The 23,678-nt window shown below is 41.6% G+C and overlaps 1 protein-coding gene and 1 long non-coding RNA gene across 2 annotated transcripts; both read right to left on the bottom strand.

The window, feature by feature from the left end:
• Positions 1 to 4,778: 4,778 nt before the first annotated feature.
• On the bottom strand, positions 4,779 to 13,317 carry LOC107326854 (uncharacterized). Its single transcript, XR_015798334.1, has 3 exons — positions 13,029 to 13,317; positions 6,467 to 6,550; positions 4,779 to 5,672 (listed from the first exon to the last, which is right to left on the bottom strand). It is a non-coding gene; the product is annotated as an uncharacterized LOC107326854 (long non-coding RNA).
• Positions 13,318 to 21,050: 7,733 nt separating this feature from the next.
• Positions 21,051 to 23,458, bottom strand: CEBPB (CCAAT enhancer binding protein beta). Its single transcript, XM_088153246.1, has one exon. It carries the CDS (start codon positions 22,940 to 22,942, stop codon positions 21,887 to 21,889), a length of 1,056 nt encoding a protein of 351 aa, XP_088009372.1. The 5' UTR covers positions 22,943 to 23,458; the 3' UTR covers positions 21,051 to 21,886.
• Positions 23,459 to 23,678: the final 220 nt, after the last annotated feature.

The raw sequence follows: 23,678 nt of genomic DNA, 5'->3' as shown, positions 1-23,678 counted from the left end.
TGTAACAGCACCGTGACTGAGAGGAGTCCATTTATGACAGGAGACTAGAGGCCTCTCTGCTGAAAGATCCAATTTTCTGCTTGACATTTGCTCCTCTTTAAAAAAAGAATTTACTTTTCTTTCCAACCAGCAAAGAAATAGGACACTGGTCAGCAATTCACAGGACAGTCATTAAAGTATCACCCCCTTCCAAAAAGAGGAGGAGGAGGAGGAGGAGGAGGAGGCGGCGGCGGCACATCTTCAAAATGATTTGCTCACTTTCAGTGGAAATGCAATATATCTTAACCACAATGACCGGTTGATCTGTATGCTCACTCCCTGCTGTATAGGTGCTGCTAACTGGAGATGGGCCACATTTTATCTTTACAATGGACTTTCACTAGATAAACATCAGACAGAAGAAGGATGTACACCTTGTAGCTTAAGAGTCACATTCATCCTGCCCCCAGCAAAGTCTTGAATGCGTACCCTAAATGCCTTTCAAAAATTGCAATCAATAGCAATTTTTAATGGGATGGGGAAAAATATTGAATACGTGGGAAGGGATGAAAGAGCCACCAGGAGATGGTGAGTCCTAATCCTGCCTTAGGCACAAAGCCAGCTGGGTGACTTTGGCCTCTCTCAGCCCTAGAAAGAAGGCAATGGCAAGCCACTTCTGAAAAACATTGCCAAGAAAGCTTCAGAGATTTGTCCAGGTATTTGTGAGGACTCAAGACTGACTTGAAAGCACAAAATAAAATAAAAACCCTGAAATTAAATTAAATCTCAGTGTGAAAGAATTCTGACCCTGTAACATCTTTCCCAGCTCAATCATTTACAGGTCTCTGTTTGGAACAGGTTGTGAACCTCTGAAATAAAGGATGAATTCAAAAAGTACTGTTCTGTGTACACTGGGACTCAAAGCCACCACTCCACTTGGAACCCTCTACAAATAGGCCAGTTGATTCCATTGTATGTCCTAGGAAAAACACCGGTGTGGAAACACTTTCTGGACATCTTGTCTGGTTTTCTTGACAATACTTGTAATTTCAGAGTACTATATATAAAAGGAAACAGAGACATCTAAGTTACTTTTTAGTATTGGGGGGAAAAATCTCAAAATAATCACCCAAACTGATTTAAAATACAATTGCTTAATTATTTTGCATGGCTATTCCTTGGAGCCTCTTTATTAAGAGATGGTGAGTCTTCAACAGTCAGATCCCATAACGAGGTGCATATTTTATGCACTCAGCTGCCCCAATCTATTGCCCATAAAGTTATTCTAACTACATTGTCATTCTCATAAATACCATATTGGCATTTGCCTATTGTCTTCCACATTGCTGGAGCCTATGGATCTTGGCACCAGACATTGCTTAATGAACAATTGCTTCACAAATCTCTGATCAGCAGCCAATTGCTAAAATCCTGACAGATAGGCCAGGCGCACGCTTCCCTGAGAAGAACCAGTGTTCCAAGGAGTCTATCTAAACATAAGTTGACCTAGATGTTGGGATACCTTCACTCTGGGCCCCAGCAGATATATTGCATTAGCCCTCCAACATCTAAGCATGTTGTGCTGAACTCAGATTTATTTGGTCAGAAGTGACATAGTTTCTTCTATGTTTATTGTGGGGATAAATACATATAGTTCAACATTTTACTGCTGCAACTGAAAATTATAAAGTGGGAGCTTTTATGTCGAGCTTTTCTTCTCTCTTAATGGTTCTTCTCCTGGTAGTATACTATTTCAGGCTGGGGGAGGGTACATTATCTTTGACTCTCAGAGGACCAGTTGATTTTGAGCAATGAAAATATTTACTTTGTATGAAAAATTAATGTAGGATAGATTCCATTTGGAAATATATCAACAAAAGGTAAATAGAAAATTTCCTTCAGCTCCTGGTCACCTCATGGACATGTCCATATGGTTTTTGGGGCAACAGTACAGAAGTTCTTTGCACTGTCCTCCTTCCAGAATGTTTTTCAACTTCCCAGTCTAGTCTACAAGTCTGTGATTCCTCAGTGGTCTCCCATCCAAGTATTAACCAGGATCAATCCTGCTTAGTTTCTGAGCCCAGACAAAATCAGATATGAGATATGAGATATGCTGAGATACATCAGCAAAGTTCCATGCTTATTTATAGAATGATCATTTACCATTTCCTCTTTTCTTCATGTACTGGTTGTCTCCTTTCCTTTCTTTCCTCTTTATCAAATGTCCCCCTTCTTATCCCTGCCTCAAGGTTTTGTTAGTTTTCTGTGTGCCTTCCTTATAAAGAAGTATCCATTTAACCCTTTCTTGCATTCCTCAAAAGCAACAATCAACCATTTCATCATACCTATTATGAATATATCATAGCATCAGCTTTACTATGAAAAGGTGCACTTATTTGTTTATCTCTAATCTACTTACATCTTTCAGCAGAATCCAAGCATTCTGGATAATAGCAACATATCCACACACTGGGCAGAATGAGATTATTCCTGACATAAGCATGACCTCCCACCAATATAAAAAGGTTGCTCACTCTAGGTTATACACTGATTTATAGCCATGCATCTTTAGTGTACATCTGCAGAATCCTCTGCCTCAGATTATAACCTTCATTTTCCCTGTATGAGAACATGAAACAAGTCACCCCAATTAATAGCAAGACATTATACCTCATCCTCCAATATGGCATGCTTTCAGGGACCTGTCTCATGGTATTTGTGTAAAAATTATTTGGGAATATGTGTCATGCTCTGAATTACTCTTTCACTCTGTCTTAACCAAAAGTAAAGTGTCATCCATGAAATTTCTACATTGATCTATTTTTCTCCATCCATCCTGTCCATTATGCCGGCATGGCCGTTAGAAGATAACCACGTATCGGCACATCTGGTGGTGTTTCCAGGAAATCTGTAGAATTATTCATCAAACCATGTGAGAGGAAATGCATGAGTGGATCCCCCACAAATGTGGGGGCCTGATGTGTGAACACTGAACAAAGCTGTGCTGCAACCTGAAGGTTTTCCAATTAATAATTTTCCAATTATTAATTCATACACCATTTTAATGCCTAGATATGATTCCTCAAGCTATGCGAGAGAAATGGATCTATTAAACAGAAATATCCAGAGCTTTAACATGATGCCCTTTTTTTCAGTTCAATGTCCCTTCAAGGGAATTTTCACTAAACTGGAAAAAAAATTGGAAAAAATTCTGAGGGCATGATCTGTTTAGCATGGAACCCAGATTGACTTGGAAACGGGGATTTTCCTTTATAGTTTTTTAATGATTGGCCATGTAGCAGTGAACTTCAGCATGAGGTTGTGATTAGATTGCCTTTGTGGGTACTCTATCATGAATTATAATTTATGTTATCATATATTATGAACCATCTCTTTCTAGGCTCCTGTTAGATTACCAGTCATTTTGGAAAAGAACATATTTGGCCAAATGCAGATATAGATATAGATATTCATTCCAAAACTGGAAGCAATGTATAGGCTAATGTATGTTTCTTCCTTTCTCTCCTTTGTATTCAGATTACCTTAGTAACACGTTGATAAACCCTATTAAAAAGAATTATGAGAGGGAGGAATGAAATATTTGCCCCCTTTGAATGACATTACTTCATTCTACAAAGCAATCACATGACTGTTGTAACTATTATCACCAGGTAAACATGGCAGCAGACCAAACCAGATCTTCTAGTCTCAGCAACCAGGGTTGCCAGGTAGCACACAAACCTTCTTGCCTCATAATAGCTCTGAAACTATGAAAGGACATGTCACTACAAACTTTCCTAGCTCTCTTCTTTTTTGAGTGTTTCCTGGAGCATGAAGAGCTCGTGTTTGACAGCTCAGCAACTCAGCAGAAACCAGGACTCAGCATAAGGGGAAATAGTGGAGGGAACACAAAGCAATCTGAGCTGCCTTTGATTTGTCAGTTGGACAGTCTGTTTTCCCTTTTTGTTGCAGAAAAGAAAACTCCTATGGAGGTCTAACAATATAGAACCATCATTTGCTAGGAGCAGGGCAATATATTCAAAATAGCTTGCCTGGTTCTCCTGGTGAGATAACAAGCTTGTCATGGACCCTATATACTCTCATGAGGTTCAGCAAATATCTGAAGTAGGCCTAGAATTGTTAAGAGGAAGAGTTTCAAGTTGACTTCCAATGAGACCTTAACCTGCATTGAACCTGAGTAATTCCAAAAATATGTATTTAAAAAGTGAAATATTAAAGTTTCGATTAAAGATGGTAAATTTGCTGACCTCTGCCCTATGTAGTATGTGCATCACTGCAGCTTATTCAGTGAAGAACAATCTAGATAGGTGTAGATCCACTAGCCACTTGTTCCTCTTTAACAGAAAGAAGTAAAAGAAAAGTTCATGTCTCTGCGGAACATTTTGTGGCAGCAGAGTCTATCTGCATTCTGGGTTGTCTTCTGGTCTTGTTTTTTTTCAAACTAATTTCTTATTCAGTCCTTGTTTTCTCTCTGATCCTGATTGGTTTTTGGTGTTGACTGCTGGTTCCCATCTCTTAACTCACTCCAAATCAAATGACCATTGATCAGGCCTGACAAACTGGAACTATGAGGCATGGAGGTCAATGGGGTGCTTGTTAAATCTAAACTAACCAAGTTTAGATTTAGCCTTGAACACTATTCACACGCTTGGAAATCTGACATTGTAAATGTCAATATCTAAAAATCTATGTATTAAAGCTCTTTGAGATCCCATGAACTACAGATATAAGCCTGCTTGGTTTGAGAATAATGTTGTGTTCATCTGACAAACTCATACATTGTTAACTTGACTATGATTTAATTAGCTCAATTTTCAGGTTAATTAAACCACACAAGACATTGATCTACAAACAAAGTACATGGGCAGGGTTCACTCAGATCACAAGGCTAAAATGTACTTAGCTAGTTTGTGGTTTGGTGTGTTGTACAAACAGAGCCTGAATGTTAAATCTTGTCCAAGAATCCAAATACAAGCCAAAGGACGGCAAGAGCCTCAGAACAGCAAAGTACTTCCTTAAACGCTCAGTTTTCAGCTCCAGTAGAAACCCATTTCACAGAAGGCAAGCTAGTGACCCCCCCCCCAAAATTGATGTGCTTAAGATCCTCCATACAAGACTGAGCCACAAAACACAAACTCTGTTTTGAGCAGATCTCCTTCTCGTGCAGAATCACCCCTCCCCACCTCTCTCACCCCACATTCCCAGCATACAAATTGCATGAGCCAAGCACTCATTTCCCACCCACAAACTCTGTCACGCACATATACATACTAACTCCTGAAGAGAAAACACACCCAACACTCGAAAGACACACCCAGATCCTCTCCTGGCTTTCTCCCTTTCCTTATTAGTTGCCTTGCTCGCTTCCCCATTCCCTACCCGCCCCAGTATTGGTTTCTCTGCTTCCTCCACCACATGTGTCAGATCATTCCAAATCTCTCCCTCAATTATCCTAATGCCACACTCAACCCTACATCTTTACCAGGCAGTTACAATGGAGCCAGTTCTTTCCTCCTTTTCGATTTAGGATACAATGGTACTTCCAGGGTTAAGGAAACCATGGTTGAGATCCTTGGGGGGGGGCACCTTCTGAAGCTCTGCAATGTGTAAGCAATTCAGCATCCCTCAGAGCATCCACTGTCTTCCTGCCACTCTTCATTTCTCTTGGACCTCTGAAGAAAAGATATCTCATTGTTGGTAGTCAAGCATTCTGTGCCAGTCATCATCATCAGGTATCAGAAATTCATCTGCAGGCAAAGGGAAAGTGCCTCGGAGTATGACCTTATCTATGCCTACTCTAGGTATCCCAGTATGGTGGGTGAAAGGATCATGTGGCATTCTTCCTTCAGTGTGAAAAAAGATGGGATCACAGTCACAATAGCAGGAATCAAATGGTGCAGACAGACTCAGTGGGCTGGATACTCCCCCAGGAACAGCACCTGCTACTACCCTTTCTGTGCATCCAGTGATCAACAGATGGGTTGTGTCCACACCGCAGAACTAAACAGGTCAATTAAAGTTGCTAAGTTTTGTTACTGAACACGTGACTTAGGTGGTAGTTCTTTTGTGGCTTAGCATGTTGTCTAAACCCAACATTTATGGTTCAATGTCCTGTGCAGACCCAGAATCTAGGTTCACTTAATAACCAGGTTAAACATGTTACATGACCACACTCATTCAGTAACATTAATTGTACTGAAACTTCCAAATGGATGATATGAATTGAGGTACATTTCTACATAGGCCGGACACTTTTGTATACAGACATCAGATACTGAAAAGGCAGGATTATACCATAGCCACTCTTTTCCCCTGCTTGTGTTATAGAATATATGGGATTTTATACACAGTAACTGTCCTACCAAACAAGCCAAGAGCACAATCAATCCTTTTCTAGCTACTTTAATGATTAGAAGATATTCTACAAGCATACACACTTCCATTCACATGCACATAACGTACCTACCAAAAAGAAGAAAGAGAACACCCTTCTTCTCTGTTGTCTACGTCCAGACATTGCACCAGAGATGCAGCGTTTTGTAATGTACATCTAGAAAAGAAAGTGGGATTGAGAAGAACTCCTGAAGAATTGAGAAAAAAAGATTCCATTCTAAGTGAAAAATAGATACTGTTGTTTTATGCCAGGGTGAAAGGGGAACTAAGCAAAATAGCTTTTCTCTCAGCCAATTAATACAATTTCAACATAATAAGCTTGGACATGTCCCTGTGTTTCTGTGATGCTCCTTCTGATTTCTTTCAGCCAAATTGTTTCATCATGCTGCAAAGAAACTTTTTTTTCCCCATGGCAGCATTGCAATGTTAATTTTATCTTCCTGACATGTACATAAATCTGTCTCTTAAAATTTCTATGAACACAGATCTCATTGGCAGTCATGTGTAGGAGGGGGAGAAAGGTTGTAAATTGTAGGAATCCTAACCTTGTTTTGAGACTCGCAATAATTGTTAGCGTCTTTGGAAGTCATGTTGATGATCAAGCAGCCCGTTGCTAATGAACTGCTGTTATAATCAGATAGTATAGTCCCCCGTGCTTGTTTTGAAGAGGCAGAAGTCTTGGGGTGGCCTTAATAACAGTTTGATTTTTCTCACTCCCGTTACTGAATCTTGACTCTGGGTTACAATGAAATGTTCTTGGCTGGGGAGCCAATCAGAAAACAGCTTATGAATAAAAAGTCAGTGTGAGAAAAGTCAATCAGATTTAGGGATGAGGCAGTTTTCTATGCATGGATTTCTTAATGCTCAGGAGCACGGTTAGCAATCCCCCAAGCTTGACATAGGATCTCCAGCGCTGCTCAAAAGATTTCGGCTGAACTGTGAATTTTAATGGAACAGAATGGGGAAATGATCAAATACATGGGGGAAAGTCATGTCTTCCTCAACGTATTTAATTTAATGGACATTCAATTATATCAAGTTTTGATTTTGTCCTGTCCTCATCTGTTTTTTTTATAATATGGCTTCTGGCTTGCTCTCAGAGGACAGGGTGAGTCTTCTTCCCTCTCAAAGGTTGTATGCCATTCTTTTAGACCCTAAAACAAGCAAGGAGGTAGATCTTTCATCAGAACTATACCCTTCTGTGTAAGGACACCCAAACTTTCAAGGTCCACAAAACCTTTCCTTGGGTGGTGCTCTGTGAAACATGAAAGGAAAAGTTTGTTGCTTATTTTGTATCCTGGAGTCAGGAAAGTATCCCTACCAATTAGGGTTTTTGTTTCTCTTAAAATAGAATATTTGGCATAGCAGTAAATGTGAATACCTGTAGGACCCAGAATTTGAGTTAGCCTTTTCTAGGTTGGGTTCACACTTCCTAAGTGTTCACACAACTTAGCTAGTTCAGTTAAAGACCTAGCAAATGTATTTGCACCAGATGCAAATCTTGGTTGTGCTAATCCTGATTAGGGTTTTTGTGGCTTAACGGGTTCTGCAAATCCAACCCATTTTGGTTAGTTCATGTTTTAATGTATTAAATTCAGACAACGGGTTACCTGAGGAAGATTAAGTGTGCTGTGTAAATGAAGTGACTTGAGATCCCAGAAATACCTGTTGATTTTATTGCTCTGGTTTATACAAGGACGTAACAAATATTAGCAAATCCAGGCACTTGAATCCATGGGCCAAAGCAGACATGTCACTTACAGTTCTGTGAATATTTTTAAAACAGTAAAGAGCAGACACAAAGGTCAGTGGGACCATGGCATGCAGTAAAGTAGTGTAGCGATTAACCTTTCCTTTTCCTCTCTCTGTATTCTTGCCAAAAGATGATGCTGCCAAACTCCTGGTAGTCTACAGAGCAGAGCAGGGTGTGAGGTCAGCATTGTGGAGGACACACTGAAGCCCACATCCCAAGAGAAGCTCTTGGTTTACCCCAAGCCCCCTCGGTCTCCTCCTCCTCGTTGTTTGCTGCCCGTTGTCATCCTGGAGACTCCCATTGTTGCCATATTGCTGCTACCTCATTCTCTTTCCCAGCAAAGGCATCTTTCACAGGGAGTCCTCAAAGCAAAGAATTGTGATGAGGAAGTCAAGGAGAAAAAGTGGAGCTGATGCCCAGTTCACTGCCTTATTGGGGAACTCCTCAGAATTAAACGCCGAGATAAATTATGGGAGTCTGTGTAACAGGGTGTTTTCAGCCTTTCTCTGAAGGGTCCTTAGAATGAGGTCCCCAGGAGAGAAGCTGCTCTACAGAATGACACATCCATTCCAATGCCTCAGTTTGGCCAGTAATCCAAAAATCACTTATAGCATCTTCTATCCATCACTGAAGCAACACTGTATAACACCCATTTTCATTGCCATTATATCAATGATTGGATGACTCTGAGATAGACTATAATGAGGAGCAGGAAAATGCTTTCTGATAAGTGAGGAATTGTGGAGACCATCTGCTTGAGACAGAGAGCTGGGACAACAGTGGCAAGGCCAGATCCTGCTCCATCACCCACCTCAGTCTGCTCAGAAAATTAACTTTGCCTCATAAGCCACATGAGAAGCAAGAGCAGCACTTGCTTTGTCCTCTCTTGGACAACAGTGCAGTTTGGATCCAAGGACAAAAGAATAATGAATAGACAGCATCTAGAAGGTGTGTCCACTCAGGAAGGGTGTCTCCACATTTTTCCCAAGGGAGTTTCAAACCCTGGAGAGATATTGCCTTCCTAACAGCTGACCAGGTGATGGGGTTGCACTGCGTAGCCTCTTCCCATGCCTGCCAGCATTTAGGTACCCTACTTTTAAACATGGGTTTAGCATTCTTCTGAAAGAATGCTAAACCTATATTTGAACATAGCCCTCCTAGCAACTGATGGATGATAGGGCTGTGCTCAGAAGCAGGGGCCTTTCTCCTGCTGCATCTCTCCACCTACCCACTATCATCTATTAGTTAGGATAAAGTCTCTTTCAAAGCCAAATCTGGCAGGCATATATTCAAAAAAAGAAGCCCTGTTCGAAGGAATTAAACTCACTCATTACCCACGAGGAGGACAGTGCACAAAGGGAGCAAACTAGTGATCAAAGGAAGACAGAGAGCTGTGGCTGCTGGAACATGTTTGAGCAACGGTGAGATGCAAGTTAGGAAAGAGCTCCCATATAGAAACATGCATCTTGAGTTCTCAGAGAAGCAGAAGCATTACGTCAGTGGCAGCAGAGAGCTTCCATGTTATGGAATAAATTGTAACGTCGTACAAACACGTGAGTTAGAAATATTTAAGTTTTGCAATGAACTGAAGTAATATTTTTCTGGCTGCACCTTAGTGGAACTTTGTGCACAAATCGTCCCCCTGCTTCTCAGTTTTGTGACAAATGATGGCTGGATTCTCACAATACTATGCTGAATCTAGTTATTTACTTAACTCATTTCTTGGTTTTGCATAACATGCAGAACCATATACACTATCTTCACAATGTACTAAGCCACAAAAATTAACCAAGTTTAGAACTAACTTGTATTATTCATTTGGATAACGTGTTGTGTGAACACAGCCAATGCCTTCACAGGTCTCTAGAGATTAAGTCACTGTCACTCCTTTCCTGTGACACATTATCACTTTGTCAGTGAAGGTTGATGTCTACATTAAGCGGTCATCTTGCTGTTCAAGGCAGTTCTTTGTATTTCCTCCGTCTGCTGATTTCTGGGTGTGTTGCATTTTGGATAGTAAAACCCATGAGGACAGAGAATAGGCTTCCAGTATAGTGCAATACACACACACACACACACACCTCTGTTGATGTCTATGTGACTACATATGTATATGTAAGTGCTGATATGGGTATGCCTGTCTCTCTCCCCTGCTGCCACCTGCCTAAGCTAAATCCTGAAGTTGGCATAATGTTTAACTTGATTACTGAAATAACTTTTTTTTTTTGAGTCTGTACAATATTTGAACCACAAATGAACCAAATGGGCTGGCTTCACCCAAACTGCTAAAACCACAAAGCTCTAACCAAAGTTAGCAATACCCAAGCTTAGCAACGTAATGCAATTACACCTGCGTTAACTAATCTGGTTAAGTGTGTTGTATAATCACAGCGGTTGGCTGCTTTCCATAGGTAGAGAAGTAGATTACTAAGGAGATCAAGAGAAGTAATTCACACCCTGATCATCTCACAACTGGACTACTGCTGTGTGCTTTAGGGGGGCCTGCCCCAGAAGATGACTTGAAAGCTACAACTGGTGCAAAATGCAGCAGCCAGACTGCTACTCAGCAAAACTCATCATTGCAGAATTATGCCTGCAATGATGAGTCGCTTTTAGGATTTAAAGTGCTGGTGATCATCTACAAAGCCATGTATGATATGGAACTGAGTTATATCAGGGACCTTCTTGCCAAGCAGGACCCCGCTTGTCCAGACTGAACATCAAGGGAACACATGCTAAGGATTCAGCACCACATGAAATGAAGGGGGCTTGGGCTAGAAGGCCAGCTTTTGTAGGAGTAATCCCCCTCCACCCAGTTATGGAATTCATTAACCTTGGAGGTGCAACTGGCCACCACCCTTCTCACAGGAAGGCCTTTAAACCTCTCCTGTTTCAACAGGCCTCCAGACTTAGGATGATTGTGGGCATCAATGGTAATTACCATTATTATTATTATTATTTACAATATTGATTTCACTGTTGGGATATTCTGGTATTAGTTTGTTCTGTACAGCAAGAGTAATGTTGGTCAGATTGGGGCAGTTTAAAAATGCTGTAAAGTAAACAAAGTAACAAAGAAGTAATTGTTCCTTCCCATTTTGCATTGGTTGCACTGTGCCTAGAATATTATGTCGAGTTCTGGGTTCTGAATTAGGAAGGACATTAACAAACTGGAGGGTGTTCAGAGCAGACAGTAACCAAATTGATAAGGGACATGGGAGGAAAAATCTGAGAAATATTTGGAAGCGTTAGGTAACTTTAGCCTGGAGAAGAAAAAGCTGATAGTTGTCTTCAGGTATGTGAAGGAGGACTGGCATGCAGAAGATGGGGCAGAACTGAACAGTTGTTCCAAAGATAGGACAAGGAACAATGGGCTTAAACTACCAGGAAGTAGATTTCAGTGGGACATCAGCAACATTTCTCAGCAGTAAGAGTAGAACAAACTGCCTCAGGTGGTGATGATCTTGCTTTAATCAAGGTATTTAAGCAGAATCCCTTTCAACGCTTCCGTTTTATGATTTTAACCTCATTTTCAACCTGACAATTTGGTATCTCGTGTGAACCCTGCACTAACATCACACTCAACTCATTAATGTTCTGGGTTTGCACAATATAGGCACCCATTAATTAATCAAAGCAGGCTGAGTTCACACAATACATTAACCACAAAAAGTAAACCAAGTTTAATGCTAACCAATGTCCTTTCATCCTCCAGAAATAGTGGTGGCCCTTGCTCATCCTGGAGCAAACTAATCATGTGGATCAGCCCCAAGACACACTACCCCAAGACAGCAGGGAACCCTGTGACATATGGCTGGATGGGAAAAAGACACCCTCTACCCTTGTATGGTCTTTAATTAGGTGGAAGTGCTTTCATTGTTTATTTCAATTTAGGTACTGCCCAATTCCAAACCTACTCTGAGCAGCTCACAATATAGTAAACAATAAAAGCATAATACAAAAAAACCAAGATTGGATCCAGTCACTCAATAAAGAAACTGAATAGAAAAATATATTTCTATCTAGTTGCCAATGTGCATGGAGGTTGATTTGTCTGATGTATTTAAATCCCCAGTATCCTCTAAAACGTGTGTGTGTGTGTGTGTGTGTGTGTGTGAAGAGCATGAAAGAGTCACTCAACTATACATCACCCCACACATAAAGACACAAAACACCCATTCTGAAGCCCCGTGGTTCATAATCTGCATAATCAGGCCTGGTTGATGCTCCTTGAGAAGGAACAGGGCCGAGATCCCAATGTTGCCATCTTGCCTGTTTTAACACACCCCAATGCCACTGTTTCTGGCTCCAATTACAAAGCGGTGTTTTAATAGAGCAGCCCAAATAACATTTAAGTGGCCAATCACCAGAGTAACACACTCTCATTCAAAATCCAGGTAGTAAAACGGCTTTATATAATAATTTGTTTACAGTATGCGTTTATAGTATGGTCAATGTTATTTTGCTGTATAAAGCCTATTTTGCAAGACTGTTTGATCTCAGAGATACATAGAGATCAAAACACTTATGGACAGCATTCTCACTTCTTTTCCTCCAAATAATTTTGGGGGCCAGTTATCCATCCTGAGTAAAGAGCAAAATCTTTTTTCCAGGCTATCTTACCCTCTCCATTTTTGCTATAGGTTGATAAATCTGCCGGAAGGAAGGACAGGTTGAGCTTTCAAAGGGCTTGTACATTCAGCCTATAGACAGGGAAGATCATCTGCCTCCAGATTTCAAATCATTGAATTTCCTCTGAAATGTGCCATCAAAATGAAAGCACTGATTAAATGTCCTGCCCTACATATCAAAATGCCTCAGCCCAAATTTGATGCTTCAGAGTGAGTGAAGACTAAAATAAAAAAGTGCTGGTTTCTCTTACTTTTGGAAAAGATATGGGAGCAGGAAGCCAGAAGGGAGCTGGAAATCCTACTCATGTTGAGCGGTTTAGCTTGGCTCTCCACCCACAAGGTTCTCACAAGAGAGAATCTGTATTTTGAAGCCAAACCCTCTATCATCTGCATAGAACAGCTCGTCCAACCTGGATCAAAAGGGAGCATCATTAGATAGCAAATGCACAGAAAAGTAGAACCTGCAATTGGCCACTGTTTATCCAGGAATACTATGTCATGAAGTTCAGGAACTAGATTGCAGACCCAGGTCTGTTGCAGTTGGAGTTTCCCACCCCCACCTCCACCCCTCTTTTCCTGGGTGCATTATGCATCCTTGGCAGAAAGAGTACCAATGTCTCCATTCACTGATAGCTTATCAACTTTTGACTCTATGATTTACATTGTCACCACCACCATCCTATTTCAAGTTGAGATCATAAGGAAAAAGTGAATCAAGGTGTTCACAGACCAAGTTTGCTTCTGTGAATTGGTTAACCAGCATTCCAGTCCAAAATTATATCTGTAGGATCATTGCCATCTAGAACACCACTTTCGCTATCCTATCCTAAATCCCTCTTCTTCAGAAGTGGGATAAAACCTATTAATTCGCCAAAGTTGTACTTCTAAATGTGAGCCTAACTGCAGCATTTTGATAGTCATAACCCTGGACAGGGCTTCTAGTGATTTCACTCCCACCACCCCAGTACAATGGGTGTTTATTCAGCCCCCCCACTCCAATAAATACAGGTAGTCCCCAGTTTAAGAATGAGTTCTGTTCCCAAGGTCTGTTCTTAATTCGAATTTGTATGTAAGCCAGAACAGTACTATTGTATAATGCTGTATAAGTAGTATTATGCAGTGAACACAAACCATTGTGTATTTAACTCGAATTTGGTACAATAGGCTCCATTCTTAACTATGGGTCATCTGTAACCCAGATGTTCTTCACCTGGGGATTACCTGTATTATTATGGAGTAAATCTGCAATTATAATCAAAGTTACTCCATAGTAAGCCTATATAGGACTGCAAGTTACAGGTTGTATTCTTAATCGTGCTTATTCAGAAATTATTTTTAAGTATCTAATTGGCTATGTTCATTGCCTAACCTGGTTTACTGAATAAACCAAAGTTGATCAGTTTATACTATGTGCTAAGCAGAAACCATAGTTTACAAACACAATGCATTAAGCCACAAAGAAACTTAAGTACTTTTAATAAGTTATATGAACATATCTGCTGAAACCAGTGGTACTGATTTTTCAGTGCATAGACATGACCAAAATGCCAACTGTTGTTTGTTTTTAATTCTTAACCTCAACAAAATAAAATCAAATTATGTAACCTTTCATATGAAGCTGCACTCACATTCCTTTTAATTGAGCTCATTTCAGTGGCTTGCATGCTACTACAACTCCCTGCAGGAACAACTGGATCTTGGTTTTCCCACGCTTTTCACCTTTACCACACTAATGGTGGAGAATCTCGGCCATCCTCCGATCTAACCACACATTTCCCTTCAGGTGGACAGATGAACTCATTCTTCATCATGATGCACTGGAGATCCAGCACTGTTCACATTGTTTCAGTGTGCATTTGATGTGCCACGTGAATGCCAATTTGCCAGAGGTCTATCAAAGGAGGGGAGGGGAGTAACATTTTTAAAGTGATCTCCCTGGAGGTCTTCTACTCTAAAGACAAACTAATCTTATCTGGGATACACCTTAAGAAATTCTAATCTTCACCTGCAAATAAAGCCTGCTGATCCCTTTGTGTGCTGTTGAATATTTGGCCCACTTTAGCATATATTCTGTCTGGCTTTATTTACCCTGGAGCAAAAAACAAAAAAAAAAAATGGGTGGGCTGAGAAGACAAGCAGTTTGGTTGCTGAAGCTTAAGATGTCTTCTTCCCAGGCTTCCTGTTGTTGCTTCCTTTCATGCATCAGCTCTGGATTCTTCTAAATCCCTAAAAGTTGGCCATTTTCCAGCGTGTGACAGATTTACTCAAAAGCCAAGTTTTCACATTGTGCTGGACAAAATGTAGTTTGTCTGGTTTTGCATGAGGGTGTTGTTATTGTAATTTGTTGCCGTGGTTTATAATTCAGAATGTTGTGAAATGTAGGCTGTAGTTTAATAAACCAAGGTTAAACCAACAATGGCTTAGTACAATGTGTCTATCCAGCCTAATGTCATTCCATGTGAGGATTTTTCATTTTCTCTTCATATATAATCACTAGGTGGAAAATGAAGAAGGCCCTAAGGAAAAAACCTTCAATAAGATGATGAAAAGTGCTATGGAAGGTTTTGCCACCAGGAAATAGACAATAGTCTCTGAATGCTTGTTTGACTTAATTTTAAACACACTTTCTTTGGCCTACAAATAAATCCCATTCAGTACATCAAAGACTTACTCTCAAGTGGGGGGTATGATGGCAGCAAAGTCCAAAGTAAGTTAGCTGGCTTTTTACAGCCACTGATTTCAAGATACCAAACCTATACCAGATTATTTTGGTGCTTCTAGCTAGAGGTATTACAGAGCGGTCTTGCATAGCGATCGTCACAGCTGATGAAATTGTTTGAAAGTAATTCACAGCCAGAAGAAAGGAAGGGATGCTTCTCCCAGGTTGTCCAATTGCCTGGTCGCTCTCACCAGGAGAATGGATGGAGGTGCTGGTGGTAATTCACCGCACCACAGCCCAGGAGACCAGACCAGCATGCCCCAGCTCAGTGGAAAGGCCAGGAGCTACCCATGAAACCTGACTTGTACTGCTCCATACCTTTCACTCTGAAGATGCAAGCGTGTGATTTGCAATATGTGTCTATCCTGACCTATCCCTGTGCCAAGGCTCTAGTTCAGCATGCCTTTTTGAAAAGGCAAATCCAACCTTTCTTCAAAGACATTATAGCTAGGCTTGGAAACCTCCTCCCATGTTTCAGATTTAGAGCAAGATCATCCACTGAGATGAATGGCTGCATTAGGATATTTAATTATTCTGTTTATAAGCTACCCCAATCAACCGTGACTTGGGGCAGTGAAAATACAACCGCTAGACCCAGGTAAAACCATATGCCAAAATCCAGACAAATGAAACATATAAGAGGCATCAGGACAAACCAGGGTCTGAATGCCTGCTAGAATAACACGGTTTGAATTTGCTTTCTAAATTCAAGAAGGGGGCTATCCTCACATCTGGGATAAGGCATTGCAAAGAGTAGAGCCTACTGCTGAGAAGGCCTGTCATATGGCCCACACCCACAGACCTCAACAGGCCCCTCTCTAGATGTTCATACCAGTCAGGCAAATTCCATCTTGGCAAGGCATTGCCTGATATAACCCACTGCAGCACCATGAAGGTCTTTCAGATTGATGACCAGTGAGGATATTAACCTGGTTTTTCCTATCCTGATTACAAATCCTGTAATTCCTACATCACATCTGAAGAACATTAAGGGATCACCCATATATGCCCAGTACACTCAAAGCAATTGAGTATTCAGCCTAAAATGCTGGATTGTGCCATAAATCAGATTTTTAAAAATCTTTACATCATTAATTTCGTGCATACTTTGGCAATTATGAGCATGCTTTAAACAAAAACAAATTTGTGTGTGGTAAATTTTACAAGATTAACAACCCACATTGCATTTCTAACTCTCTTTTTTGTCATCATTCTTATTTTGGAGGGTTTTGTAAAACACTAAAATGACAAAACTCAGAAGTAACCTATACATGAAAACTTTCACTGCTACTATATAAAAACTCAAGAGTTAAACAGTGAAATAAAATGGTACTTCATTTAAGCAGTCTTAAACAATAACGTTGTTGTTTATTTCACACTATTAAACATACGCCCAATCCTGTATTCTCAAATTATAAAGCCATTCTGTAAATTGGTTTCCAAATATTTAAGTACTGGCTAATTCTAAGAACTGTGTTTGCTTCTTTTTCTTTTCCCCCAATTTTTAATTCTTCTGTCATGTCTTTTGGATTATTGACCAAAGAACAGTAACTATTTTTAAATTAGAGGAGTGCAGCTGAAATTCGAATTTAATTCCAAGTATTTTCTTCTCTAAGGAATTATGGCTCTGCTAGCATTGATTGTACAAGGAGAATGACTATGACAGTTTCAACACAACCACCCCTTCCCCCTCCATAGACAGTTTTTCTATTGCTTTCATGGTCAAATCAAGGCAAATCAAGTGATAGGGAGAGACTGACATTTTCTGGATTTTACCTAAGAAGCAGATGATTAGAGAGCCACATTTATTTTATTCATTTGAAAAGAAGGCTAAGTTTTTCCTCAAATTACTTAAGTTAAAATGGTGGCAGACAGGGTGTCATCTCTGAGTTGCTGAAAATTAAGTAATGGAAGCAGATAAGTTCTGCCTAAACTAGAACTGCGCAGAAGGCATTTTCTGTTGGAAAATACAGTAAACTATATAGTTCCATAATGCAGAAGTGGGCATAAACATAAATAAATTAACTGCCTTGTCAATTGCTTGCACATTATCTTGAGAGTACTCCCACAGTGCTTCTAATAATTTGCTAGTTAAGCCCTTTTAAAAACAACATATTAGTAAACTTTTCCAGTTAATTCTGAGTACAATCACAGAGTATAAAAAAAGGAAGGGAACTTCGCAGCAAGACTTCTTTATGCACAATTTTGGAAAACCCAGACACTACCAACAATACAAGAATGGTTGTTAAAATTGATGGACGTGGCAGAAAATGACAAATTGACTTGCTTATTAAAAGAAAACTCAAATAATTATCACCTTAAAGAATGGAAACCATTGATGGATTATTTGCAGAATGCAGGTGGGGCGAAGCTTACATGGGGATTTGAAGATTAGATTAGAAATGCAATGGGATATATTAGACAAAGAATTATTCTTATTTAATGTATTAAAAACTAGCACTTATGGTAGCCTTTTTAGTCTCAAGACCAGAGATAGATTGGAAGCTATCTATTTTTCATACCTTTTCTTCTTTTACTTTACTTCACTTTTTTCTTTCCTTTTCTTTATATTTTGTATTTCAAATTTTCTAACTTTTAAATATGTATCTTTAAAAGTTTCAATAAAATATTATACAGAAAAAAGGAAGGGAACTTGTGGCCTTTAAAGAGTAGCAGATTCATTGTAGCTTAACATTTTTATAGACGAGAGTCTACCACATCAGAACTGATATTCTACAATGGCTGATCACTATCCGTCATAACTATTTGGGGGTTCCTTTCAGAAAGAAAAATGAGATCTAAACAAACGATGAAATGAAGCAAGAAACGTCCTAAACAAAACAACTAATTTTAGTTATTTTTAGGAAACAACTACTCTGTTGCTGCAACTGAAGAATCTAACATGGAGAAACTGAATGCATTTTGCAATCCAGAATACGCTACTCAAACTACAAATCTACAAAATTCAGTGAACAGCAATGCTGTGTTCCAGATACATATATGGAATGGCACACCTGTGCTTTAGTTACTTACTTGTAGTTTCAGTAAATGGGAGATATCACAAAAGACTGAAGAACAAGTATGTTGTATGCTTTGGATACAATTACTGTATTGCTCTTGTCTAAAACACTGAAATCAGCAGTATTTTTTTTTTTAACAGTAAAAAAAAAAAACTGACCAGGGAGATCTTTGAGATGTGCCCCTTTTGATTTCAGTGAAAAACCAGATTGCAACCAAAGACCACCATCATGAAAGCTACTTTAAGTATGCCCAAAGACTTTGGAATACCTAAGAAATATCTGCTCTCACCCACAGAGAGATCCTCCATAGGAGATTGCAAACAACTTCTGCTATGCAGTGTAAGAGTTGCTGTTCAAGAAATACTGGTCTTAAAACCCTGTTGAGCAGATAGAACTAGTCAATCTGTTCTTGGTTTGGTGGCTGTGTTCTATTTCTAGGAAATCAATATCTGAAGACAAAGATGAAAATGAAAATCTTCACAACTGACAGATGAAAATCTTCACAACTAGCAGAAACCAAGGCAAACTGGATGCCAAGTTATTTAAGCTGTAAAAAATTTATCTATTCACAGGGGATTTTACACGCACGACAAGGCTTTGGATTTTTCAATTATCAGACTGAGCCTAAGATCCCACTTGTTTGGAATAAGTTCCATTGAACTGTATTTTGCCGTCACAGACCGACCCCGTGCATTCATTCAGATGTCTAGTGGTTTCAATGGGACTTAATCTCAAGTACTTCTTCTCAGAATCAAAGTCTAAGAGAAACAGCAACTGAACTGGATAAAGTAACTCTACTCCAGCTTAGGTTCAAGAGAACATATTTCATGGTATTTTGAAAGGGGATTAACTAACCTAGAAAAATGTATTTTCATGTTTTTGCAGAAACCTGCTCCTGACCCACATCCTTAAGTAGAGGAATCGCCACAATTTTTTTTTATATATACTCCTTAGAAAATTTCTGTATCTACTCACAATCAGCCAAAGAACAAGTATAAACAATCTTACCCAGTCCTATCCAAGATTCCTGGAAAAAGGCTATAGAGGTTGAAGGGAGGGTCCTTAGACCATGGTAGGTAAAAGCTGAACTCCACTCTTCCGTAAGGCCATTACCTGTTGCTAATTAAAACATAGTTACATCAGGAAGAAATGAATTCAGAGGTCTCCTTGTTCTTCTTTAAGAGAAGGGCTACTGGGCTTAAAAAGAAGAGTTAAAAGATTCCTGCCCCCCTTGAGTTTAGAAATCAATGACTAGAAGCTAGAAGTACTTATAAAAGCTTGCTATGTGAGAAAATGCTGAGTAAGTTCAACTTCTTTATCTAGACCTCCCCCAACCCAAGACACACACACCATGAATTCCAGGCTCTGTTAACATATTACAAGTGACATAAATGCAAGAAGTAAACTACAAAGGCCAGGAATGTTTGGATTCCAGGCCTTGAGAAATCCTTCACGCTATCACCACCAACACATTCACAACTGCTGTCACCATAAGTTCATTAGCCTCCATTCACACATGCAACCCCCTGTATGCTAACTGCAGTAATTACCATCAACTAAAATAAATTGACTGGTGGGAAATGGGGTAGAAACAGGACAGGTGTGTGTTAGAACATAAGACAACACTGAAAATCTGGAAAGAGCCAAAGGCTGGAGTTAATTGCTTTAGCTTTGTAGCTGCAATTACCACAATTTGCATCTGATTTAATACAGCAAACAGCAAATGCTAGGCTGCAAGACATGGATCACACTTGTACTGCAACACCGTTTTGCTATAATTTATCCGACAGGAGAGGGCATCACTCAAGACTTATCTCTCAGGACTTTTAGAAACCAGATTATATGAACCCCTAGAAGCATAACATCTGTTGTTTAAAAGCAGAAAGATCTGAGAAGCAGAATGAATTTATTTCAAACAAATGAACTGTGAGAATCCTAACCTGGTCCTGCATCATACCGGCCTTCTGAAATTATTATACTATGGATACTTTTTTGAGAAACTTAGAGAGAAACTAAGAAACAGTTTCTTCAAATGTTTGCATATAGATTTATTGCGAAGAAAATCTCACATTAGATGAAATATATTTGCATGCCATTCAAACTTATAATTTCCTAATTATTCCCCTCTTTGCAGTAAGCTGCATAGGTCAAATATATTCTAGCTCCATCAGGCAGAAGAGAGAAAACAGATGGCAGGTTAAAGCCACTTTCATTGAGTTTTTCATCACAAACTTTATCGGTTTCCAACCCCACACCTTGATTTGTAGTAATGCTCAGGCATGTAAACAGTTTAATAACTAGGGAAAAGAACGGAGAGCGGTTAGGAGTGTTTTTGCTCCAATTCTTTTCTAACAATCTCATCTGATTTTATAAAACATTCCTCAAAATCAAAGGGGTTGGAAGAAACCTCCCTTTCTTTAAACTGATGAGATGACTCTTATTAATGTTACTGACTCCAGCTTCCCTCCCCTCCCAACCCTTGCAGAAGAAAAGCAGGTATTAGGGATGTTAGCACCTTAAAAATAACAAACTCATTTTCCATCCTAGCAGTAAAGTTTTATTAAAATTGTTCATTTATGCTTCATATGTAGCAAGAATGCATAGATCCCAAAATATACATATGTCTTTTTCCTTATAGAAATAGATCATTCTTTATAATAAAAAAACCCAGTAGGAACATCTTTAACAGATTACTCAATCCATGACTGACAGTTACACGAGGTTGCATCATGTATAGCCGGTGTTCCCAGCCATGTTTAAAAGATTGCATCATTCTGAACTCTTCTTCTCTTCTTTATGTTATATATATTTTTTTAATTTAAATAACACTAAGCACTCAAACTCTCTCCCCCCCAAAAAATTTTTTTAAAAAAAACCCTCCACAAAGACAATCATATTGGATATTACATGGCTTCTTGGGTTGAGTTTGGTATGAGTTGTTTTTTTTCTTAGAAAAAAATAATGAAGTTGAAAAACTATGGATTCCTCCATGAACTTGCAGGGATCAATAGAAACCGCCCGGAGAACTCCCCCCGCCTGCCGAAGGAGTCGTATAGCAAGAAGCTTTATGGCGGAAGGTTTCTCCTGTCGTCCAAGAGTGCGAATTAAAGGCCAAAAATATAATATATAATATATATATAATATGCAAACCCTCGGGGCTCTCTCTTTCCATCCCCCTCCGACCCGTGCTAGTCCTGAAAAAAGGGGCAAATGCACCCACTACATTCCACCCCCAAAACCGCTTCATTCCTTCCCGGAAGCCTCCCCCACCCCCCGCCCGCCCGCGCGCGCGCCCAGTCGCTTCCCTGCCCAAACCACAGCGCTGTTCCAGCGGCGTCCAGCTGTACGGGGCCAATGGGGAGGGAGAGGGCTAGCAATGTCCGGAGGTCGCCAAAAGCGGCTCGGGCAGCTGTTTGAACAAGTTCCTGAGGGTGCTGAGTTCCCGGGACAGCTGCTCGACTTTCTTCTGCAGCCTCTCGTTCTCGGCCGTCAGTTCCAACACTTTGTGCTGCGTCTCCAGGTTGCGCATCTTGGCTTTGTCGCGGCTCTTGCGCACGGCGATGTTGTTTCTCTCGCGGCGGATCTTGTACTCCTCGCTGTGCTTGTCCACGCACTTCTTGGACTTGTTCTTGCCCCCGCCACTGCCGCCGCCGCCGGGGCCTGCCGGGTAAACGGCGCCGCCACTTCCTCCTCCGGCCGCCGCGGATTTCGAGGAATCGGACGGGTTCGGGGTGCCGGGCGGGCTGGACGACGAAGAGGTGGAGAGATTCCCGCTGCTCCCGCTCGGCACGGACTGGTAGCCCAGGTAGGAGCGGACGGTGCTGCCGTAAGGCGAGGACATTCCCCCCAGGCCGGGCCCTGCTCCGCCGCCGCCGCCGCCTTCCTCCTTGCGGGCCCCTTTGCAAGAATCCAAGTGCTCGAAGACCGGCTCCACTTTGGTCTCCACCATCTGCGGCGGGAAGCAGCCCAGCAGCGGCCCGGCCTTGTGGTTCTGTCCGACGCCCGGGTGGTGGCTGTGTCTGCCTAGGCTGATGTAAGCGTAGTCGGGGTGCTTCTTCCCGCCGCCTTTATAGTCCTGCTCGGAGAAAAGATCGGAGAGGAAATCTTGGCCGCTGCTCCCGCCGCTGCTGCAAACAGGCTCAAAGTTGCCCCCTGCTGCCGTGGAAGAAGGCGGCTGCTGCTGCGGCGGCGGCGGCGCCTGTTGCTGCGATGCTAAAGGGTCCAGGTAAGGGCTGAAGTCGATGGCTCTCTCGTGGTCCCCCACGGTGAGCTCGGTCATGGAGCGGGCCCCCGCTGCCCGGGGGTGCAGCTTGTTCAGAGCAGCCAGACAGTCCGCCTCGTAATAGAAATTAGCCACTTCCATGGATTTAAAGGCCGCGGGCTGGAGGTGGTGGCATGCCTGATCCCAGGCTACCAGGCGTTGCATGAAAGCAAAAGGAGGGGAGCGGGAGGGAAAAGGGGAATCTCGGCCACCAGCGGCCCCCCTCCAAAGCCTCCAGAGCGAGAGGGCGGGGACGTCGCGAGCGCCGGCCGAGGAGCGCCGGCAGTTCCTCTGCGTTGGTGCCGGCCCTGAAACTCCCGTCGAAGTCGGGGAAGGGGCTTGGCCCCTTCTTCGAAAATCGCGAAGCGCTGCTTAGACGCTGCCGGTCGGCCACTCTGGCTGCGGCTGGTTCCTCCGGATCATTTGGCGGTAGGTGTCGAGTCCTCTTCTAAAGTCTCTTGACTTGGGAAAGTTCCTTTGCTCTCAGTTATGTATAGGGGCGGAGCAGCGCAAGCAAGGGGGAAAGAAAAGGTCATTCGCTGCCTGCCCGCTCGCTCGCCTGCCTGCCTGCCTGTTGCGCGCTGCGGCGCACGGAGAGGTCTCGCTGCTGGCTTCAGCCTCCAAGCAGGGCGTTCGCAGAGCGTCTGTGCCTCCCGGAGCCTTGGCCATTCATAACAAGGCGACTCCACGGCGCGATTCGAGGAGGAGGAGGAGGAGGAGGAGGAGGTGGGAGCAGGGCTGGTTGGCCCGGGCTCGCGCAGGGGGAGGGGCGTCTTTTCAGCCGGGGCAAAGTTTGGTGTGCGTGTGATTTCTCTCCTTAGCCCCAGCTGGGTTTTCCCAAACCCAGAATGTGTGATCCAGGCTCGGATGGAAGGCTTTCGCATCCAGATCCGCTGTTTCT

This window comes from Python bivittatus, unplaced genomic scaffold, assembly GCF_059951505.1.
Source record: "Python bivittatus isolate LINGU-HERP-01145 unplaced genomic scaffold, Pbiv_v1 ctg000700_np1212, whole genome shotgun sequence".
NCBI lineage: Eukaryota > Metazoa > Chordata > Lepidosauria > Squamata > Pythonidae > Python > Python bivittatus.
This window is presented reverse-complemented; position numbering and strand designations above follow the sequence as displayed.